The sequence below is a fragment of the Anomalospiza imberbis genome, chromosome Z (assembly GCF_031753505.1).
Source record: "Anomalospiza imberbis isolate Cuckoo-Finch-1a 21T00152 chromosome Z, ASM3175350v1, whole genome shotgun sequence".
Classification (NCBI taxonomy): domain Eukaryota; kingdom Metazoa; phylum Chordata; class Aves; order Passeriformes; family Viduidae; genus Anomalospiza; species Anomalospiza imberbis.
The window spans coordinates 65,523,549-65,542,659 of NC_089721.1; the positions used below are offsets into that span (position 1 = coordinate 65,523,549).

Sequence of the window (19,111 nt, forward strand, 5' to 3'; positions counted from 1 at the left end):
TCTCCATCTTTCTTGTAGGCCACAATAAGATCTCCCAGAACCTTCTCTTTTCCAGTCAGAACAACCCCAATTTTCTCAATCTTTCTTCATAGGACAGATGTTTCAACCTTCTGATCAATTTTGTGGCCTCCTCTTCTGGACCTGCTTTAAAAGATCAGCATCCTTATGTTGGGGCCCCAGAGCTGGATGCCATACTCCAGATGGGCTATTATGTGGCTGGAGTGGAGCTGCTATAATCACCTCCCTTGACCTGCTGATCACAATAGTTTATGTTTGAATTTACAGTAACTGAGAGATGTTTCACAGGTATAACTTGCAACAGTTTGCAAATTAGTCCACAGATCCATGGATTGTACTTTTAAAGGGTGCTAAAGTTAAAATAATATGTAACAAAAGAGCATGCAAGGAAAAGTAATATTTGTTACAATTTCTAAATACAAATTTATGGAACACTTTTTGAGGCATAATCCTTAAGTAATTCAGGTATAGCCATTTACCAAAGAGTTTTTCTTACCTTGGAAAAACTGAAGCTGGGAAAAAACCCTGCAAAACCTACAACAGCACTTATGGCTTCCTGGTCATTCATTTTCTCTCATACATATGACTAACTGCAACCATTCAAGAACAGCACGTGGCTACTCCTAGCAAGCAAATCCTTTAATAAGGCATTTGCCACAGACATATCAAAGGACTTCCTACACTGAAGGCAAAGACAGGAACAGAGGCTTTTATTTCCCAGGGCCAAACTCCCTCAGTTTCCTGCTACCAGAGACTTTTTCCCATGGAAAGCAAGACATGAGCAATAAGGAGGAGAGCTCTTTTGGCACCACAACAGGGAATCTCAATGAACAAGACATAACAGACTTTGGAGAGAACAAAATCCTCTTACAGTGATAGAATAAAATTTGTAAAGTCAGGGTTGGGGTGGGGGAAAAAAAAGATACAGGCATAAATATAAAATGCTGGGATACAAGTTTTTCATGAGAGTGTTTGAAATAAACATTAGTTAAAGCACATTTCACAGTCTCAGCTGTCTGCTTTCTGAGCCACACAGTAAGCAAGGCCAGGCAGTGTTTCAGTCCACTGGCAAGAAGTTCTGCAAATTCTGTATATGCCCCCCTTACATCTTACTGCCTCCTTCTCCCAAGCTCATAGCCCCTTATCCAGTATTCCTACAGTCAAAAGTACTCAACAGAGACATTCTATAATGAAAACAAAAGCCAGGGAGCCTTTCTTGCACAAAAACATCTGACTGACAGTTTGCTGCTGGCCATAGCCAGTCCCAGTGATAGCTGAGCCCAGTACAACAGGCTCTAGGCAGCATCCCAATTTTTTCTCTCTGTAGTGTGAGGACCTTAGGCATTTGTCATCACAATTCAGTGCAGTAGCTTCAAGAAGAAGCTAGTTGCATTTTAGATGGTCACAGTGACTTAAAACCTTATGTAATGAGAGAATATATAACTATCTTGTCCTAGTTTGAAAGAGGCCAATAAATTCATCTTTTGCGCCTTCTTTTTATTCCTAATAAAATTTATGGAACTACTACTCTCAGATACCTAGCACCCCATGAGCACCTGCCTTGGCCAATTCAACTCCATGGTTGCTCCTAGTTTGGCAGTTCATGTGCTGCACCAGCCAAACCCCGTACATGGAGCAGGTTGAGCTGGCAATGCTCTAAGGCAGGCTCACTGCTCCCCAAGCCATCCTTATTGCAACAGGACAGGAGCTCAGAGCACTGCCAGGAAGCTGCAAAATTCAGGGGAAAGATACATGTACAGATATCAAAAAAAAACCAATTCTCAAAGCTACGAGCAGATAGAGTTCCCACCGAGCCTCCACTCCCATATCAACTTGCAGGTATTCAATGTAATTATTTATTAAATATGCAGAAGAAAGTGTGTCAACTCTAACAATGTGAACAGAGATAATTCAACAGGCTACTAAGAAAAAATGGCTTTACAGCACCAAACACCTATTACAGGTTTTCTATTATTAAGGTATTTTGTACCTACAGGTCTGTTGTTATGCTGGAAGTTGTTTATCTTTGGATGAAAAATTTAAGGCTCTGATGAAAACAGCTTTCTATAGACTTCTTCTGTCAAAAAGTACAATTGCAAGCAACTAGCATGTGTCTCACAGCAATAAGACCAGATGGCCTGAACATTTTTCTGTGTCTCCAGTTAGGGGCATTCAGTTCATTCCCTGAAATTTGCTCAAAGGAAAGTCTCTAGACAAAGGCAGACACTGCAAGCACTAAAAAACCTACAGCGCCTGTGAACTTGGAGGGCAGATTCACATGAGAGAGTAGACTAATACACTTTAATTAAAGAGTGGGGGTCTTCAATATTTAACTTTTCAAATGTTTCCAACATTGAACTACTCTCTCTCTTAAAAATGGCTATATCTCCCCTAATCTAGTTTTTTCATTGTTAAAGCACGCAGGCTTGTATTTTCAAACAAAAATATAAATGCATCTTCTGGCCAGCAGATAGATATTATCCACTCTTAAAAACTGTGTGTCAACAGGATCTCCAGGGCCACTGTTCTGGACTACATCTAACTGCCAGACACTGCACAAACAGGGAAAGCAAACACACCATAAGCATGGGAGTGTTGAACACAGACATCCAGTAAAAGACATCCTGATATAAAATTAAAAATATTTGCTAAACCAGTCTTTCCCCTGAGCTTTCCCAGAGACCCTCACTCCTGTGCATTTACTTTCCCAAGTCCTCCTCTTCCTCCCATTTCCTTGATAAAGGTCTTATTTCAGTCACATGTATCTGCTACCACAAGGCCAGCCACACCCATTTACAGATACTGAGTGCTATTGCAATACATGGACCTTGGGACTATCATACAAGAGGACAGTGATGCAACAGCAACCGCATTCCATGCTCCTGAACCCAAATGTCAAAACCACTTAATTTCAGCCAGACACTGGCAAGTCTGCAGGACTCCTCAGACATGTCTCAAGATACTTCAATCCCCACAAAGTTTAGAAAAAGTCTTATTTAACCACAGACAAAAGCTGGCTTTGGCGTTGAGCAAGTGACTACATGTGCTGCCAGAAAGTTTAACATTCAGTTTTCTGCTTACAGGTATACACATCCTGTACTGTGCTTTCAAACCTCCAGCTTTCTACAGTATCATCACATGAGACTTCAGTAGAGGTAAATATTAAAAGACACTAAGTGGTTCTGACATTACCTTACTGTTTGATACTAGAGCATGGACATCTCTTTCCTAGTACAGTAATTTAACCCCGTGCAGAAAAAAAAAAGTTGCATTTTATCTTGACTTCATTAAAATTGTTCAGTCTTTTTGGAACAACAAGGAGATATAGTAATGGAATTGAAGGAAGCAGATGAAAACCCAGCTATTTTAATTTAGCTGCAAGTGGTGCCATCTACGATTATAAAAATGGAATGCAATGTATCAGCTTGTTGCTCAACCACTTCCACCAACATTTAACTGCTGGTCTCACTGTCTACAGCATACTTGGTGTAATTGCTTAATAAAATTGTAACTGTTTATCTTTGCATGCTTTGCTAGCTGGTCAGTTCAAGACACAACAGGTTTTCCCAGGATTGAGGTGCTCACAAAACACCATTAAAACTCTAGCTCTTTTCTATGACCTTGAACTTTTAGGTCAACTTAGACAATTGACCTTAGCTCTCTTCACTCACTTTTTTTTAAACACTCTTTTACTCATACTCACTAATTACTAATAAACTCCCAGTCTAGGTTCCCAAAAAAGTCACAAGTCTGAAGAAGCACTCACACTGATGGACCCTGAGGAGGCAGTGAACACCAATTACAAGCTATTTCTTTCACTCACAGGCCATACTATCTCCACATGCTTAGTCCAAATGTATCAGCATGGCCAAACTTCAAGGCAGCTTTCAGAAGCTTTCCTTCTCCAGATATTAGTTAATAAGAAAACAAATAAAGAGTCAATGGTTCCTTTACCACCTTTATCCATTTGCTGTTTTCTTAAATAAATAACTTGTAATTTGAATTCTATGTATTTTGACACACTTAACTTTTGCTTTGCTCATTTCACTGGAATTACTTTAACCTGTCTGCTTTTTATTAGTAATATACATAAAAATCCTAAGTAAAAGAGCCAAAATTTTACCATATAGATTCCATTTCCTTACATTTCACCTACTGTGACCTCAATTCAACTTAACACAAGCAGACTGTAAACAAAATAATGAGAAAGACAGTTTAATCTTGCCAGGCAAGATTATGCACTATGCAACTATGAAAGACAGAAAAATGCTAGTGTCTATAATGTACCTCAGTATGAACCCTGTAATTAGATTTAGTCAGAAGACAGATGCAAGTCTTTTGCCTAAAAGTGCCATCAAATTTATTTCTAGTATTTGGCAGTTTATATTTAATTTTTCTCTGAAGAGAATTGCACATGTATCAGTAAGTCAAATGTATACACACACCTACATAAAAGGACTTGTGATCACTAAAATACTGTGATGACGATGCCAAAAAAAAACCCAACTAATCCAAAAGGCATTCATCCCTATGCAAGCAGTTGGAATCAAGAATTTCAACAAGTTATCAGGAAAGGTGACTGTGCATGCAGCCTTCTGCAGAACCTCAAAGGCAACTTTCACTGTGTGTAATCACATCACACCACTGCCTGAGGCCACAACCACACCCATCAACATTGGTGGCAGAGCAGAAAGACACTGCAGAAGTGGAGTGGAAGAACAGGAAAGTGGGGCTGGAGACCATCAGTAGGAAGGGCAGGGCACAGACAGAACTCACTGGAGTGGCAGTGGGAAATCCAAATTCAGGCTTGTCTGTCCATTGTGTGTTCACACACATTGCTACCCACACCTCTGTGGCACACCTCTTAGCTGTTTGCACAGCAAAACCTCAACCTCTGACCTAGCAACAGTAAGATCACACTAATTGTGTTGTTTAAGACACCTCAGCCAACACACAGGGCCAGAATAAAGCACCAGGCTTACTGTGGCAAAGAGAGACCCTACCTGAGGAAGGTAGGAATGCCTGACAAGAGCTACTGATGTTTCACCAAAGGCGAGCTACTTGAAACAAAGAGCATAAAAAAAAGGTTTTCTGCATCTGTTGTTACTACTTGGTAGAAATTCAAAAGATAGTAATTTAAACAGCAGCTAATTAAGATAATGTCCTGCAAATACTGCACAGGTTTTCTGGCTAAGTCAATACCTTGTTCACTTTCTGTTTCAGTCTTGAAAACACAAAAAAACCCATCTGCATTACAACTGAGGCCAGAACGGTGATTCATAAATACACTTGTACCATTCCTCCACTACTCAGGAGCTGGTTAGGGAAGGCTACACTTGAATGCAAGAAAAGAGGAAGACAAGAACAGGGACAGGGGAAGTGAAAGACAGGGGAAGGGTTGAACAACTCAGACCTCCTGAAAGAAGTTTGGGAGGAAAGAGCTACCAAATGGATTCAATATTCAGATCATTGGACAGTTGAAACCAAAAAGCTTCCTATCACCAAACTCTCAGTACAGTAACCAACTGAAAGAAATGTGGCAATGTATTGCTTAAGGAGCAGAAAAGGATGGCAGGCAAGAATTCTGGAATAAAAGAGAATCTGCACAGAAAGCTGCGTCTGGGTCACTAACTCATACTGCAGACTTTTAGGAGTCTTGATCTGAGCCATGAGACTCCAGAGGACTGAAACACCTGTCTAGGAAAAGCCATAGAGAAGGAGCACCACTTAATCACTGAGTAAACTGGAAATCACCGTAAGAAAGACTGCAGTGGAGAAACCCTCAGCCTTGACATCTGGTCTTTATTCTTCTTTTGACAATTCATCATCTGGTTCTTTCACAGTGAGTCTTTTGCAGGGTCCTTCTACCAAGGTCTGAATAAACCATCTGTTCACTTCTTCCACATTCTGAAAGGAGCTCCAGAAAACACCTGAAATGTTGCAGCACATTTTTCCTTCAAGATACAAATATAAGCATATACCATGAGATTAAACTGCAAGAGCACTTCAGCCTCTGCCTGCCTGGGTTTTAATTCCTATATAATTATTACAGTCACAATATCTTCAAAGTTTGTAATTCAAAAATCTTTGGCTTAAAGGCACAATGATTTTTTTTTGTTTTGTTTTTTCTGCATTTTGGTTGGTGGTTTTTTTTGTTGTTGTTTTTTGGTTTGTTTTGTTTAATCTTAGTGGGGAGAAAAAAACTTACACATTCAGGTTAATAGAAATGAAAATTCAGTTTGCGGCTACAAACCCAGACAATGAGATTGAACGGTTTAAATACAAAAATTACTTCAAATTCACAAGAACATAAAGAAATGCTGTATTTTGCATAATAATTATATATAGATATGGTAAGTTTAGGTGATGAGCAGGACCTTTGGGCACCCAGAGGCAGAGAAGAACAGAGCCATGGCAATTCCTGTCCTCTCTCCAGCACTCCTGGCTCCCCAGGGAAGACAGCTGAGCTGCTTGTTGAACACGTCCCAAAACTGCTGTGCATTCAGTAGCTGTTTCTACAACCGATACGGCCCAGCACAAGCAGGAGCCACAAAATAAAGGGTGGAGGCAGAACATCAGGCTCACAAGTTAGAATCTCATTCCAAAACCTCTTGGCTTTGTTGACTGTGCTGGTCCATAGAGGCAGAAAGGCACAGAAGATGGAGATGTACCTTCTTTGTTCCTGCTTCACAGTGAGATGATAAATTCTTGCAGGAAGAAGGCAAATGCAGTGTGCCTGTGCAGGTACTCAGTTCAGGGGCAGTGCCAGGCCAGCAATGACCTCAGTTATCACTTGAGGCCTGCTTGGCTGCCTTCACTATGCAATAAGCAAGTGTTTGCTAAAGTACCGGAGCTGATACTGCTGGCTCCAGGGTAACCTCCTCCCAGTACTCCCTGGTAGGTCACTTCAGGAGCACACTGCACAGGCAGGCAGGCATTGCTTGTAGGACACTTGCCCACAGGGCTTCTGGACAACTCTGACCCTTATTTCTCATTCACATACATACCCAGTAATAGGAATTATTTTTTCCTTCATCATCAGGAGTTAGAACCATAGGTGAGAACAAAATCACAAATTGTTTGAGCCTTGAATAGCAAACCTTTCAGCAAGGTTTGGAAAGAACAGACAAATCTTGACCTTTTAAGTCAGTACATCCAGTACATATTTACTGAAACTCAAAGCTGTTTTACACATCCACCATTGCATATATCATTGCAAAATCAGATACAGAGTGAGCTAGATGTTGCTCGTAACTTATCAATAAACCAAGTACTTTCATTTCCAGGCCAAGTCTTTGACAGCTGCACCCAAAAGATAAATTTTTACCTAAACCATACACTCAAGTTTTTAAGTATTAGTATTTTTTCTACTAAATTTCCTGTAACCAGAGAGAATCTTGGTCCATAGCATCTTGAATAACTTAATTTTTCAAATTATTTGCTTATGTCTACCTTATAACCCAAAGTTGTATTTGTGTTAACAGAGCAAGTACTGGCCTCAAGACAGCCTCCTCGTTACCTTGAGCACATTTCCTCTAATGAGAATATCACAGTGACAATGCTAAATTTCAACTGCATAAAAAATATCAGGAGCATATCAGAAGCATTATGTAAACACCCCAAACCAAGTATTTTGCTTGAAACAGCAATATTAAGACCACCAAAACAAAGGAAGCATAACCAGCATTCAGTCACTCTTATGGCAACAGCAGTACAAGCAACATACATAAGACCAAACAAAGTCATGTATTTGCTATTTTTGAAGTCTCTACCCAAAAAAGAAATTTGGGCCCTCCTGCCATGCATAACGGCTGGGCACAGAATGTTATAATCTTTTGTATAGCTGCAGTTTGTTTCCTTTCTTGAAACACTTCTTCACAAAAATCAAGACTTTTGCTCAGCTTGTAACAGTTCTTCCAAGTTTTTCCCTGGTTTCCAACTCACATTCTATGGACAGCTTCCTTAAAATGAGGCATTTACTGCTGCTAGAGGGAGTGGAGCAGTGTAAAAATATATTTCCTCAGCAGTACCTTACCCAGGTGAGTTTCTACCATTCCTATTCTGTGTGGTAACTATTTCTGTATAGACCCACTGTCACAACAAGCCTTGTTCATCACAAGTATTCCTCCTCTTCCTGTCCTCCCCATTAAAGGCTGTTAAGTGTGAGCACACATGAAATACCTTCTACCTAATTTGTAACTGTTTTCACACAAATGGTCAATTTTCAAGAAAGTCTATCATCTATGACTTGAAGAAATTATATTAAAAAACTTGATCACATGTCAGTTTGCATCTGAAATGTGCCTGAGAAGCTACTGGAGACAAATTCTACTACTGCTGTAGGAACCCAAAATTCTTAACTGCTCATTTCTTTGTCCTTTTGGGGAATCCAGGCCTGTCAATGGCCAGCATTTGCAGCCTGGACAGAAGTAGCCTACCAGTCAACACCTTCCTGACACAGTTTCAGGAAAAAGCATACAGATGAACATTAAAGAAATCCACCTCTATTTTTATCAGAAACTTCTGCAAATATTTATGAAGCTACTTAATTTTGTTTAAGTGTGGCAACAATACAACAAAACAAACCTCCCCACCACCCCTCTTCCCTCACCCCCACTCCCCCTCAAAAAAGAGGAAATACTAAGTGTTATTGCCATGGTTCAGTGTTATGGGAAACAACAGCCCTTGTTTTGCCTGTTACTAACCACAGTACTAAGAAAGTTGATTCATTTTGTTCTAGGACAGCTCATATCTGTGTAATCTTCAGCAAAACCATGTGGTCTTACTTTTAATTTTCTGTGTGAAGATACAAGTTGGAGCACAAGGGGCTGTTTTTACAAGTGATAAAAAGCTCTGCATTTTCTGGATTGTTCTAGCCCATTTGTTAAATATCACTACCATAGTCAGAGATGATATAATTAGCAGGCAGTCACATCTAGTCCTTGAAGGTCAGTTGTCTATCTGCCTTCAATAATCAGCTGCCATGCAGCTTTGAATGCCAAGCCAAGGCTGCTTCTTCTCCCATTGTCCACTAAATCACAGTGTAGAAATCTGTGCTCTGCTGTGGCCTGAAAAGCAGTATTCAAAACAACTTCTTAGCTCAGATGTAGTAAAATCATGTTTACTGTATGCCTCATTTTAAAACAGCTGACATTTTTCCTTGGTTAAAGCTTTGCCCCAGATTTCTCTAAACATAATCCCTGCTCTACCCTCTTTCATGTTCCTTTTCAGTTACACCACAACCTACTCATGCTGATATTTATTCTGCTACACTTATTGAAAAGACATGAAATTTTAAAACTGTTTACCACTGAACAGAGACCATCCGATCAGTTGTAGCTTGAGTAAATCTGTTGGTCTTGAAAAAAACTAAAAATCACAGAAATAAGCAGCACATACCACAAGTTACATCTCATCCCCACAGTTTTGAGGCCCCTCAAATCAAGACTAATTTTATCAGCTACAAAAAAGAGGTTGAAAAAGCATCTTGAATTTCACTTCGCATACAAAAAGCTTTCATTTTTCTTTCTTGGTTGGGTAGTCTAGAACTCAGTTTCTCCAAATTTTCTTAGCACTGTAGCATTGCCTGGCAAACACTGCCATGCCTTTACTGACATGAATTTGTGAAATTACAGCACTGAAGACAAGATTGCCTCAAAAATATTTCTGCAGTTCAAAACTCCCTGGGCAACAGAGAGCTGAAAGCAGCCCCAGCCGTTTCAGGAGGGCAGGGCACAAGCCCGTCAGCAGCACCACCACAGCAGAGGCAGCTGGGGACACGAGGGCGATGCATGTGACACTCCTTCCTGTGTGCCCGAGCCCACCTTTGAGTTCCGCTTGCATGTTTTCCTGCCCCACTGCAGGCACACTTTCCAGATCTCTGCGTGCAACAGTAGCACCACTTTAACTTCATCTGCCATTCTTCCAGGTGCTGGTGCTCATCTCTACTGAAGCTACTCCATCATGCTGAAAGACCTGCCTGCAGGCTCATGATGCAAACCAGACTGGGGACCTAACCCAGCCAAAAAAAATTCCACAGGAGGAGTCAAGGTCACTTCTTCCACCAGTTGAGTTGACTGAAAGCACACTCAAAAACCACAGTTTCAGGGTGCGGTTCCAGAGCAGTTTTAACACCTCTAAACTCTGTCTGCCGCAGTCCCACCCAGCCAAAAAGTCCCCCCGCCTTGGCCAGCAAGTGAAGCTGTGAGACTTGCAGTCACCCCCTGCACAGACCAGAGATGACTGCAAATCCAAGAGTGCAAATCAGCTCTGCTAGGAGAGATTAGCTTCCTGACAGATTGGATATGCATGCTGGCAAGAGGTGAAGTTGTCTTCATCAGCATGACAGAGCAGCTGAAGACAAGTTCATGCTGCTGAAACCTCACCAGCTGCAGCAGTCTGCAGCAAAGAAGGCGAGGGGATTCCAGTGCAAATAACACCAATTAAAAACAATATCTTATCAATGATGTTGACCCTAGACACAGGGTCTACTGTTAAAAATATTGTGTCCTTGATTAGCTCAAGGTTTTTTTTACCTTGTTTCTAATACTTCAGCCAGAGTATTAGGCAAAGGTAGCCCCAGTACTCAGCTATGATTCCTCAAAACATCTTTGAAACAACACCCTTAAAACGCAAGTGAAACATTTACTGGCCTATAGTTAAACCCTACAACCCTGTGGAAAAGCAGTTGCCTTAATGAAGCACACTTCTGTACAGAGTTTGGCATTTCCCATTCCAGCTGCCTCTGGATTAATTTGTGTTCTCCTCCCAGAAGAGGAGAATCCAATCCCACAAATATAATCAGTTTATGGAGCAGTTTCATAAATCAAGCACAAATGCAGGAGGTTATTATTCATTTCAGGAGGAACAGGCAGTAGAGAATTGATAGCATGCATGACTACAAATTCCTCTACACACTTTGAAGCCTGGTAAGAGTTGCTTTAAATACCTTGCTAGATGCCACAAAAGCTTTTACTGCACTTTCAAAGAATCAGGTCAGAGTCCACAAGAGAGGACTGCAGAGACCACATCCTTCATCACTCACTTTATCAGAAGCCAACCGTATACATGAAGACCAAGATAAGCATCTCAGATGAGGACAGTAGTTTCTAACAGCTTTGGAGCCTGACTGGCAGAGAGGACAGGACCACACCTGGAGGCAGAAAGTCTTTATGGGCTGACAGCAGTTTGCCAGCTGCTGTGAGTCAGAGCTCTGAAGTGCTCCCTGAATCTGATTCAGGAAGAACTTCTATCTTGACAACCTCAGCTTGGGCAATAAGTGATAAAGAATTGACATAATCCCTCTGGATAAGTATTTCTTGCTAGTGCATATTCATCTGAGCAAAACAGTAATTTCAGCACTGAAATCAGCCACCAGCACAGGTTCTTAATGGCTGTTTATTTGCTTACACATTTCAAAAGGTATTTGGAAGCTAAGTGTTTCACTGTGCAGAGTTTATAGGACAACCATCTGGTTTAGTACTCCATTCCCTCCCTCTCCTGCCACTTTACCATGGCTGTTGGCCACCAGAGAAAACACTGCAGGCACTGCCTGGCCCACCAGTCCCTCACCACCACAAGCTAAGGCACTCTTGTTCTGCATCACAGCAACTGGCAAAACTCAACTGGAGCAGTGCCAGGGCAACATGTTGATCTCCAGCACAACCCCATCCTTGTGTCAGCTACTCAGCAGCCCACTTCTCCTGCCAGCAGTGAAAATAAGGCAGTATATGTTCAGCAAAGCTCTTCAAAGCCCAACTGGCACCACTCTAGAGGGAACATTGCTGTTTTCTGAAGGTGAACCCAAGTGCCAAGGTGCAGGAAGTGCTGACCCATGAATGAGCTGTGCAGGACACAGCCTTTGTACCAGCCTGTCTTATCAAGGAACAGCAAATGAGGCATGTACAGCAGGCACCCCTCCCCAGCATGGGGGCGCTTGGCCCCTGCCTCCCGACTCATGGTCCCAGGCCAGGGTAGGCACAACTCCTCCCCCGTCCAGCACCTGCACTTTCATTCCACAACATGCAGTAGCTCAAGGATACTTGTTCCAGAAAAACAACAAAACAGCCTGAACAAGTGAAGCAAACACAGCAGGTTAATAATTTCCTGCAAGGAGCAAGCACAGGAGAGCACACTTGCTTATCATCGCACTGAAATATGACCCACCAGTCCTTCCTGTCACTGACAGGCTTTTTTTTTTTTTCTGCCTTGCATGCCTAGGGTTATTCCTAGTAAAACATAGTTTGAACCAGCAACAGTATCAAGCAAACTTTGAGCTAGAAAAAAATAATGTAGTAAACCCCACTTGACAGAAGAGGTGAGCTAAAAATCGGCGTGCTTCCTATTCCCTGCCTCAAGTATCAGACTTGATGTAGCATGCTCACATGTGCTATAAATCCTGTTTGCAGTGAAATATTAATATTTCCTGTTTCAACAGAATTCAAGTTGCTTTAAGCATGCTCTAACATAGCTCTGTCCTTTCTTTACCAGCAGACTTCAGGGGAGATGAACCTGCTTTGTACAAAAAGCACAGAGAGAGCCACTCCTACCAAGTGAATTATGTGCACTTGGTTAAACAAAGCAGTTAAACTTTTTGAGTTCTCAATCAGCAGTTTAATTATTAGCAACCTACAAAAAAAGTAGAAGAGAAACTGTGTATTTCGTTGCCAAATAACACACATCAATAAAAAGGGAGAAAAGTGTTCTCATAAGTCACAGGCACTACAAGAAAGCATACACCCAAAAGAATATATATGCATAGGACATAGCAAAACTTCTTTTTTTTTTAAGTTTCAAAAAACTATTTTAAAAACAAAATCCCATCTGTTTTCACTTAGGAAAGTACTATGGAACTTTTACCAAAAGACATTTCCCCCTTTTTAGACTGAAAAAAAGTAATTTGTTTCACTGCACTTACTAGACGTGCAGACAAATTTATAGTGTTTTATGTTAAAAGCTTTTCAAAAAGCCACTGGTTTGTAAACTTCCACATCCTGCTGAGCAAAGAAGCTAGGTACAGTTTCATAGAGAGGCGTAGGCTGTGTTTCAACTTCAGGTTTGCCCTGCCTGTCACCACAGGCAGAGCAGCACTCCCTCACGAAACTTCATGCTGCTTATGTCTCATCTCCAAACTCCTAGTGCCAAACAGTAGCAATTCTGGGAGCCAGTACCAGAAGCACAAGCAACGCCCTTATCACTGGATACCAAGGTCTGTTTTCCCCTGTTTTAACCCATCATCCATGCCCTGTGAAACTAGCTTTCTGGCCTCAGCAGCACAGGTGAAGAATTATTTGTGTCTCCAAAAGAAGCATCTGCTGATGTTGGAGAACCTAGCTCAGTAGACAGGGACTCAGGACATATATTAATTCAGTTTCTCTGAGCATGCTAATGCCCAAAATCCTTTTCAAATTCAGACACTACTCTCTGTAGCTTCACTACATACCTGGAAGTGCAGTGAAGCCATTCAGACAGTTCACAAAAACTTAAACATTTGTTTCTGCACACAGATTTCAGGGAAAACTAGCTATAAAGGAGCTGAGAGTGTCAGGAAATGAGCATTCTCAAAGATACACCATTGTCTGATTTGGTATCTTCCCATGTTCAGCCTGTGAGGCACATCTGAGATTTATACATTTGTCTTCATAATCTTCCACAACACCAAGCATTTTTGTTATAAAAATGGCTCATACCTCTAATCATAATATAAGTCCTAATTCCCTGCAGTTTTGTGAACCTCTGCTTCTGATTGTGCTAGGACTGAGAAATAAACCAGGCAACAGCTGTAGCTAGATTGGAAACCACTATGCAAATTCAGTTGCAGCGTGCCTGTTAATGCAGTTTCAGCTGGATAAGCTGGCTTGTAATTTGACGTTCTCACTTGAATTGGTACTGGAGATAAATATCTGTCTAAATGGCTCAGTGGAGCACCAAGAGAAATCTCTTCTGCATCTCTCTTAAGCTATTGACAGCAAGCAGAGTTGGAGGCACCTTTCAACAAGTGGTCCAGGAAGCCACAAAACCTTCACCCTAATAGATCAAGGGAAGGCTCTAGGAGTTTGCTCTGAGCTCCGATTTTCCCATGAACCATGCTCATCCAGAACTAGCACCAACCCAGAAAGGGACTGTCTTGTTTGATTTCATTAATCAATTTCCTGACTTTAAATATAGAAATGATCAGCTCTAAGATTTTTTTTTTCCTAGATGTTTTTTGTTTTACTGTATCAGTAAAGCTTGCAACGTACAACTTCTTTTAAGCTCAGGATATGTCTTCCCAGTGAAATGCTACTCATAATCATGCACCAGTTTATAAAGCACCTGGCAGAAAGTTATGATAGTAAAATGCTAGCATTCTTCAGAGCAATACACAAACTCTGCTAGGAGCTTGAAGTCAAAGTCAAAAGTCCAAGTCAAGTTAAATGTTTAAAACAGCTCTAGGGCACTAAAGCAAGGGGTCTTAGAAATTTGATAGCCTAACTTGGACAGCTTATTAACTCCTTAGGAAATCCAGCATAGATGTGGTGTTCTCAACAAAGGGAACTGTTTGTCAGTAATCCAAAGTGAAGTTTTAGTTATGGAGGGGGCTTTCATAAGAGCAGAGAAAATGCTAGTGTTAGTTTTCTAGTTAGGGAGCTTTTTTTTTTTTTTTTTTTGAGGTGGTGGGTCTCCTCACTTCTCAAAATGGCAGCCAACTGTTATGCAGATAAAATGTATGTATTTTTCTAGACACAGGCTAAAAAACCCAAACATGTACCTCTACTGTCACTACAGACAAGGCTATGGCTTGTTCTTTAATGGAGGTCTCCATGGAGTTTTTTGGTGGTTTTTTTTTTTAAATATTGACATCAGCCTGGCATATTTCAAGAGCCTTTGCCTAGTCTCTTGAAAGGAATGTAATTTCAAAGGTTCCTGCAGCAAAAATTGCACTCCAAAAAGAAGTGGATGCAGTGTGGCACAGCAGCCAGAGCTTCTCACTCAGGGAAGGACAGAATAACTACCGGATCCCAAGCAAGCAGACATTATTGGCCAGAGGAGAGGCACCATTAGAAAAACAAGTGTACTCTCATTCCCTTTTATACTTGGGGCAGAGAGACCAGACACCAAGTGTGGCTACACCTCAGAACATGAATGTCCCCATGGTAACTAGAACAAAATGCTCTCAACTACCATAGCAAAGCATAAGCACTGAGAGGATGGAACATATATTCAAAACTATATTTAGTGTTCTAAACATGGTCATTCTTTCCCATAATAATTGAGGCCTACAATCTTTAAAATACTCTGAGCAGCTCTGGCAATAAGGTATTTAATCCTCAGTGCCCAGGAAGGAACAAGACACAAAGGATGAGCCCTTTGCTTTGAGTCAAAGCCTAATCTTTGCCTTTATCAGAAGTCATGACACACTTCTACCCGTCCAGACCCACATATTCTGAGATCAGCCACGCCAGATCTACAAAGGAAAGCCCCTGCTGCTGGAGTCCTGACAGGCATACAACAAACATTTGTGCATCTCAGGCAAGTGGACAGTGTCCAAACCGAGGCTGGAGCACGATGCTGCACACCTGGACACTACCTAACTACAACGTGGAATGGCACAAGCAGTTGGGAGGACTGGTTCCACAAGCAAAATATTCACCTTTGCTAACACAACAGCATAGGCACTCAGACAATGCCTGCAGTAACCAGTGAACACACACCTTCACAAGGATGTAATCCACCTACTGGGTAAAACAAAAAATGAAACCTACAGGCAGGTTCCACAAACCGCCCCCACAGAGGGCATTAATAGGTGAATCAGTCATCAATGAGGAGAAATGCTTAGAAGAGCATGGCATTCTGCAAGCTGAAGGTCTTACTGCCAAGCTTTTTCTACTTGTCTTAGGTGGAATCAAGGTGGCCCTTAACACTGTTAAGGAGTCTCGTGTTTCTTTCTAAAAGGAGATTTTTAAAACCGGCTTTAAACAAAGCCACTACAATAAGAACTCGGTACCTACTCACTAGACAACAGGATGCCAGGGTTGTTGAGAACTTTGCAAATCATTTGTGTGTTCCCATTTTGCGACGCCTGAGGTTTCAGAGGCATTTCTTGTAGGAATGGCACAGCCACGGGCTTGCACTGCTCTGCCCCGCAAGAGCCAGGAAAAGCACAGGCTGGTGCAAGATCCCAGCACAGCACGGCCAGGAGAGATAACAGCAAGAGGAGGTAAGGTGCTTCAAGGTTTTTCCTAAAACACATGTTTGGGAAGTAAACACACCCCCTCTGAAAAGAAATGCCGGGTACCAGCACGGTCTCTCCCCTCATCCCAAGTACTTAAGAGTTGCAAAGCTCTAAGATAAAGTTATAAAACTAGAAAGCAAAGGTTTAATTTTATAATCCGAAATTCCGAAGTGATAATCCAAAGGTTACCAAGTTACAACCTGAAACTACAGTCATAACTCAAGTTACGAAGTTAAAACCCAAACCCATACCTGTAACACCAAGTTACAACACTAAACCCCAAAGCTCGACCTCTAATCTAAAACTCCCGAGCTGCAGTGCGCAATTACAGCTATAATCCATTCACAAAGTTACAGAACAAAACGCAGCCCCATGAAAACCTGTTCAAAGCCCAGCCGGAGCCGACTGCAAGCTAACCTGAAAGGAGCCGGAGCGCTGCGCGCTGCCTCAAGAGTCTGAGACTCTGCTGTGTAGGTTTTATTTTGCCTTCAACTCGCTCTTTTAGTATTAAACCGAGAAAGCAGCAAAGGGGTGGGAAAAAAAAAAAAAAAAAAAAAAAGGAGAAAAAAAAAAAAAAAAGAAAAAAAAAGAAGAAAAGGTCCCGAAACAGCCCCCAGGACCCCACTCACAGCCGTAGCAGGGCCGCTGCAGGGACGCCAGCTCCTCATGGTGCATCCTGCCGCCGCCGGAAGGGACAGCGCCGGCCCCCGCCCGCCGTTCTTATGCGCGGCCCGGGCCCCGCTGATTTGCTGCGCCCGCGGCCGCGACCGCCCCGCGCGGGGCCGGGGCCACCGGGGCGGCTCCGGCGCGGCCGCGGCCGCGCGTGTGCGCGGAAAAACGAGGAAAAGGGGAGAAGGAAGGCGAGGGAGGAGGGGAAGAAAGACCAAAAAACTCAAACCAACCAAAAAAAAAAAAAAAAAAAAACCAAAAAAAAAACCTCGCAAAAAAAAAAAAAAAAAAAAAAAAACCACCAAAAAAAAAGGTAGAAAAGCACGAGGTCACAAAGTAGAAAAAGAAGGGAAAACAAATCAAAGCGTAACAAAACGACCCCCCCCAAAAAAAAAATAAAAAAAAAAACACAGACAAAACTCCAAGCCCCAAAGCAAAGGAAAAAAAAAATCAACCAAAAATCCCCCAAAAATAGAAAAAAAACAAAAGGTCCCCAAACAACAACACGGAACAAACTAAAACCCAAAAAAACAACCAAAAGGCAAGGCCCAAAGCAAAACAAAACAAAACCGACAAAAAACCATAACAAGACAAAATATACCCAACCAGAAAACCATTAAATAAAGTGGAAAGAAACTAAATCCACTCCCCTGCCAAGAGCGGGCAGAACAAGGGGGGGAAAAAAAGCAAGCAAAACAAACAACAATAACAGAGCAAACCCCCTCCCAAAAAATATAATAGAGCAAAACAAAAGAAAATGAGTACAAAAAGAGTCCTAAAACCAGAAATCAAAAAGAGGAAACCCTTCCCTCCCAAATGCAGGTAAGAACTCCAAAACAGCAATCCATGCATACCCTCTGAATAAAAGGGAAACAAACCAAAAAACACCCCAAACCACCAAACAATTTAAATAAACCAAATTCCACAGTGTAGAAGGCGAAGGACTCTCCCCTATGGTGTTTTGGCAGGGCGGACTCTGAACAGAGAAGTGAAGAACCAAGCCTAAGACTTCCTCTTAAGTTTGGCTGTTTCAAAAAATTCTCACTGCCGACAAGAAGTGTTTCTGCCAAACCACAAAGCCATCACCATGACCTGCAGGGCACCTTTGCAGTTGGGTCTGCTTGTGTGGACCTGTCCCATGTTGCTGTTCCTTTCTAAGGAGTTTTGTGAGGGAGCTAGGCACATTCCTCCGTTGGAGACTCCTCTCCAGGGTGTCTATGTCAGAGAGGGCTTAATTTTGGACAGCTGAGCAGCAAATCCATGAATAAAAGATTCACATTTTGGGGCCACAGGCTCCCAGGTCACTATGAAATGCACCCGAAGATGTAGTCAGAGACAGAGGTTTCTCAAATTGCAGTGTATTCTAGGGCACAACTATATCATTTCCACAGTCACTATGCCCATACCATGAAGTTTTATGGAAGACAGGATGAGGTAGTGTCTCTGCACAGCCACAGTCTGCCTATGGGACAAAATGCACCTGAATAGGCTTGTATTTTAATGACAGGTACCAGGTGACTCTTAGCGTGTCACCTGGTGTGTTTGCAGGTTGTCTGGAAGATTTTAGTAATTTGTGTTTCAAAATAAAATACTGCTGCATCTGTAGAGTCTCCTCTGTGGTTGGGCACAGCTCACTGAGGTAAGGAAAGACACTCCTCATAGTACTTAAGGCATGGATTATTGAGGAAGAAAAAAGATTGACAGGGTACAGGAGAAAAACAACACCTAAGAGGAAACAGTGTTGTTTTTCTTGAGGTGCTTTTGATTTCCTCTGCTCCCTTTTCCTCCATCCCCAGAGATCAGGGAGGATGACTTACAGCAGAGGTGTGTGATGCAAGCACCAGTAGAGCTGCAGTTTGCACTTGGCTTTTTGAATGCTTTCTTGAGTTTTAAACACTCATTTACTTGCTTCTTCTCTTATATAAGAAAGTGGGTGAACAAACCCAACACGGAAAAGAATAAATTTACTTCCACAGTTTAAGAGTTTATTGAAAATCTTGCATTTGCTTCAAATGACCATTTCTACAGTCTTTTACACTGTTACACATCCTAAATCAAGAATGTACTGTAGAACACTTTCTCCATGTCTTTTATCCTTTAGTCAAAGAAAGATAATTCAAAGTTTTCTTAAAAATACATTTTTCTGACTAAAATCAAGGGGCCTTTTCCCCCTGAAAAGTTTAATTTGGCTTGGCACAACTGCATCGTGTT

At 41.8% G+C, this 19,111-nt stretch overlaps 1 protein-coding gene across 4 annotated transcripts in view; it reads right to left on the reverse strand.

Moving 5' to 3' along the window:
• Positions 1-16,992, reverse strand: part of IQGAP2 (IQ motif containing GTPase activating protein 2) — a 124,502-nt gene extending 107,510 nt beyond the window's left edge. For all 4 annotated transcript variants that reach the window (XM_068176399.1, XM_068176397.1, XM_068176398.1 and 1 more), the window contains exon 1: positions 16,861-16,992. In XM_068176399.1, coding sequence (XP_068032500.1) covers positions 16,861-16,906 — 46 coding nt within the window. In that variant the 5' untranslated portion in view covers positions 16,907-16,992. The remainder of the gene's footprint in view (positions 1-16,860) is intronic.
• Between the last annotated feature and the right edge of the window lie 2,119 nt (positions 16,993-19,111).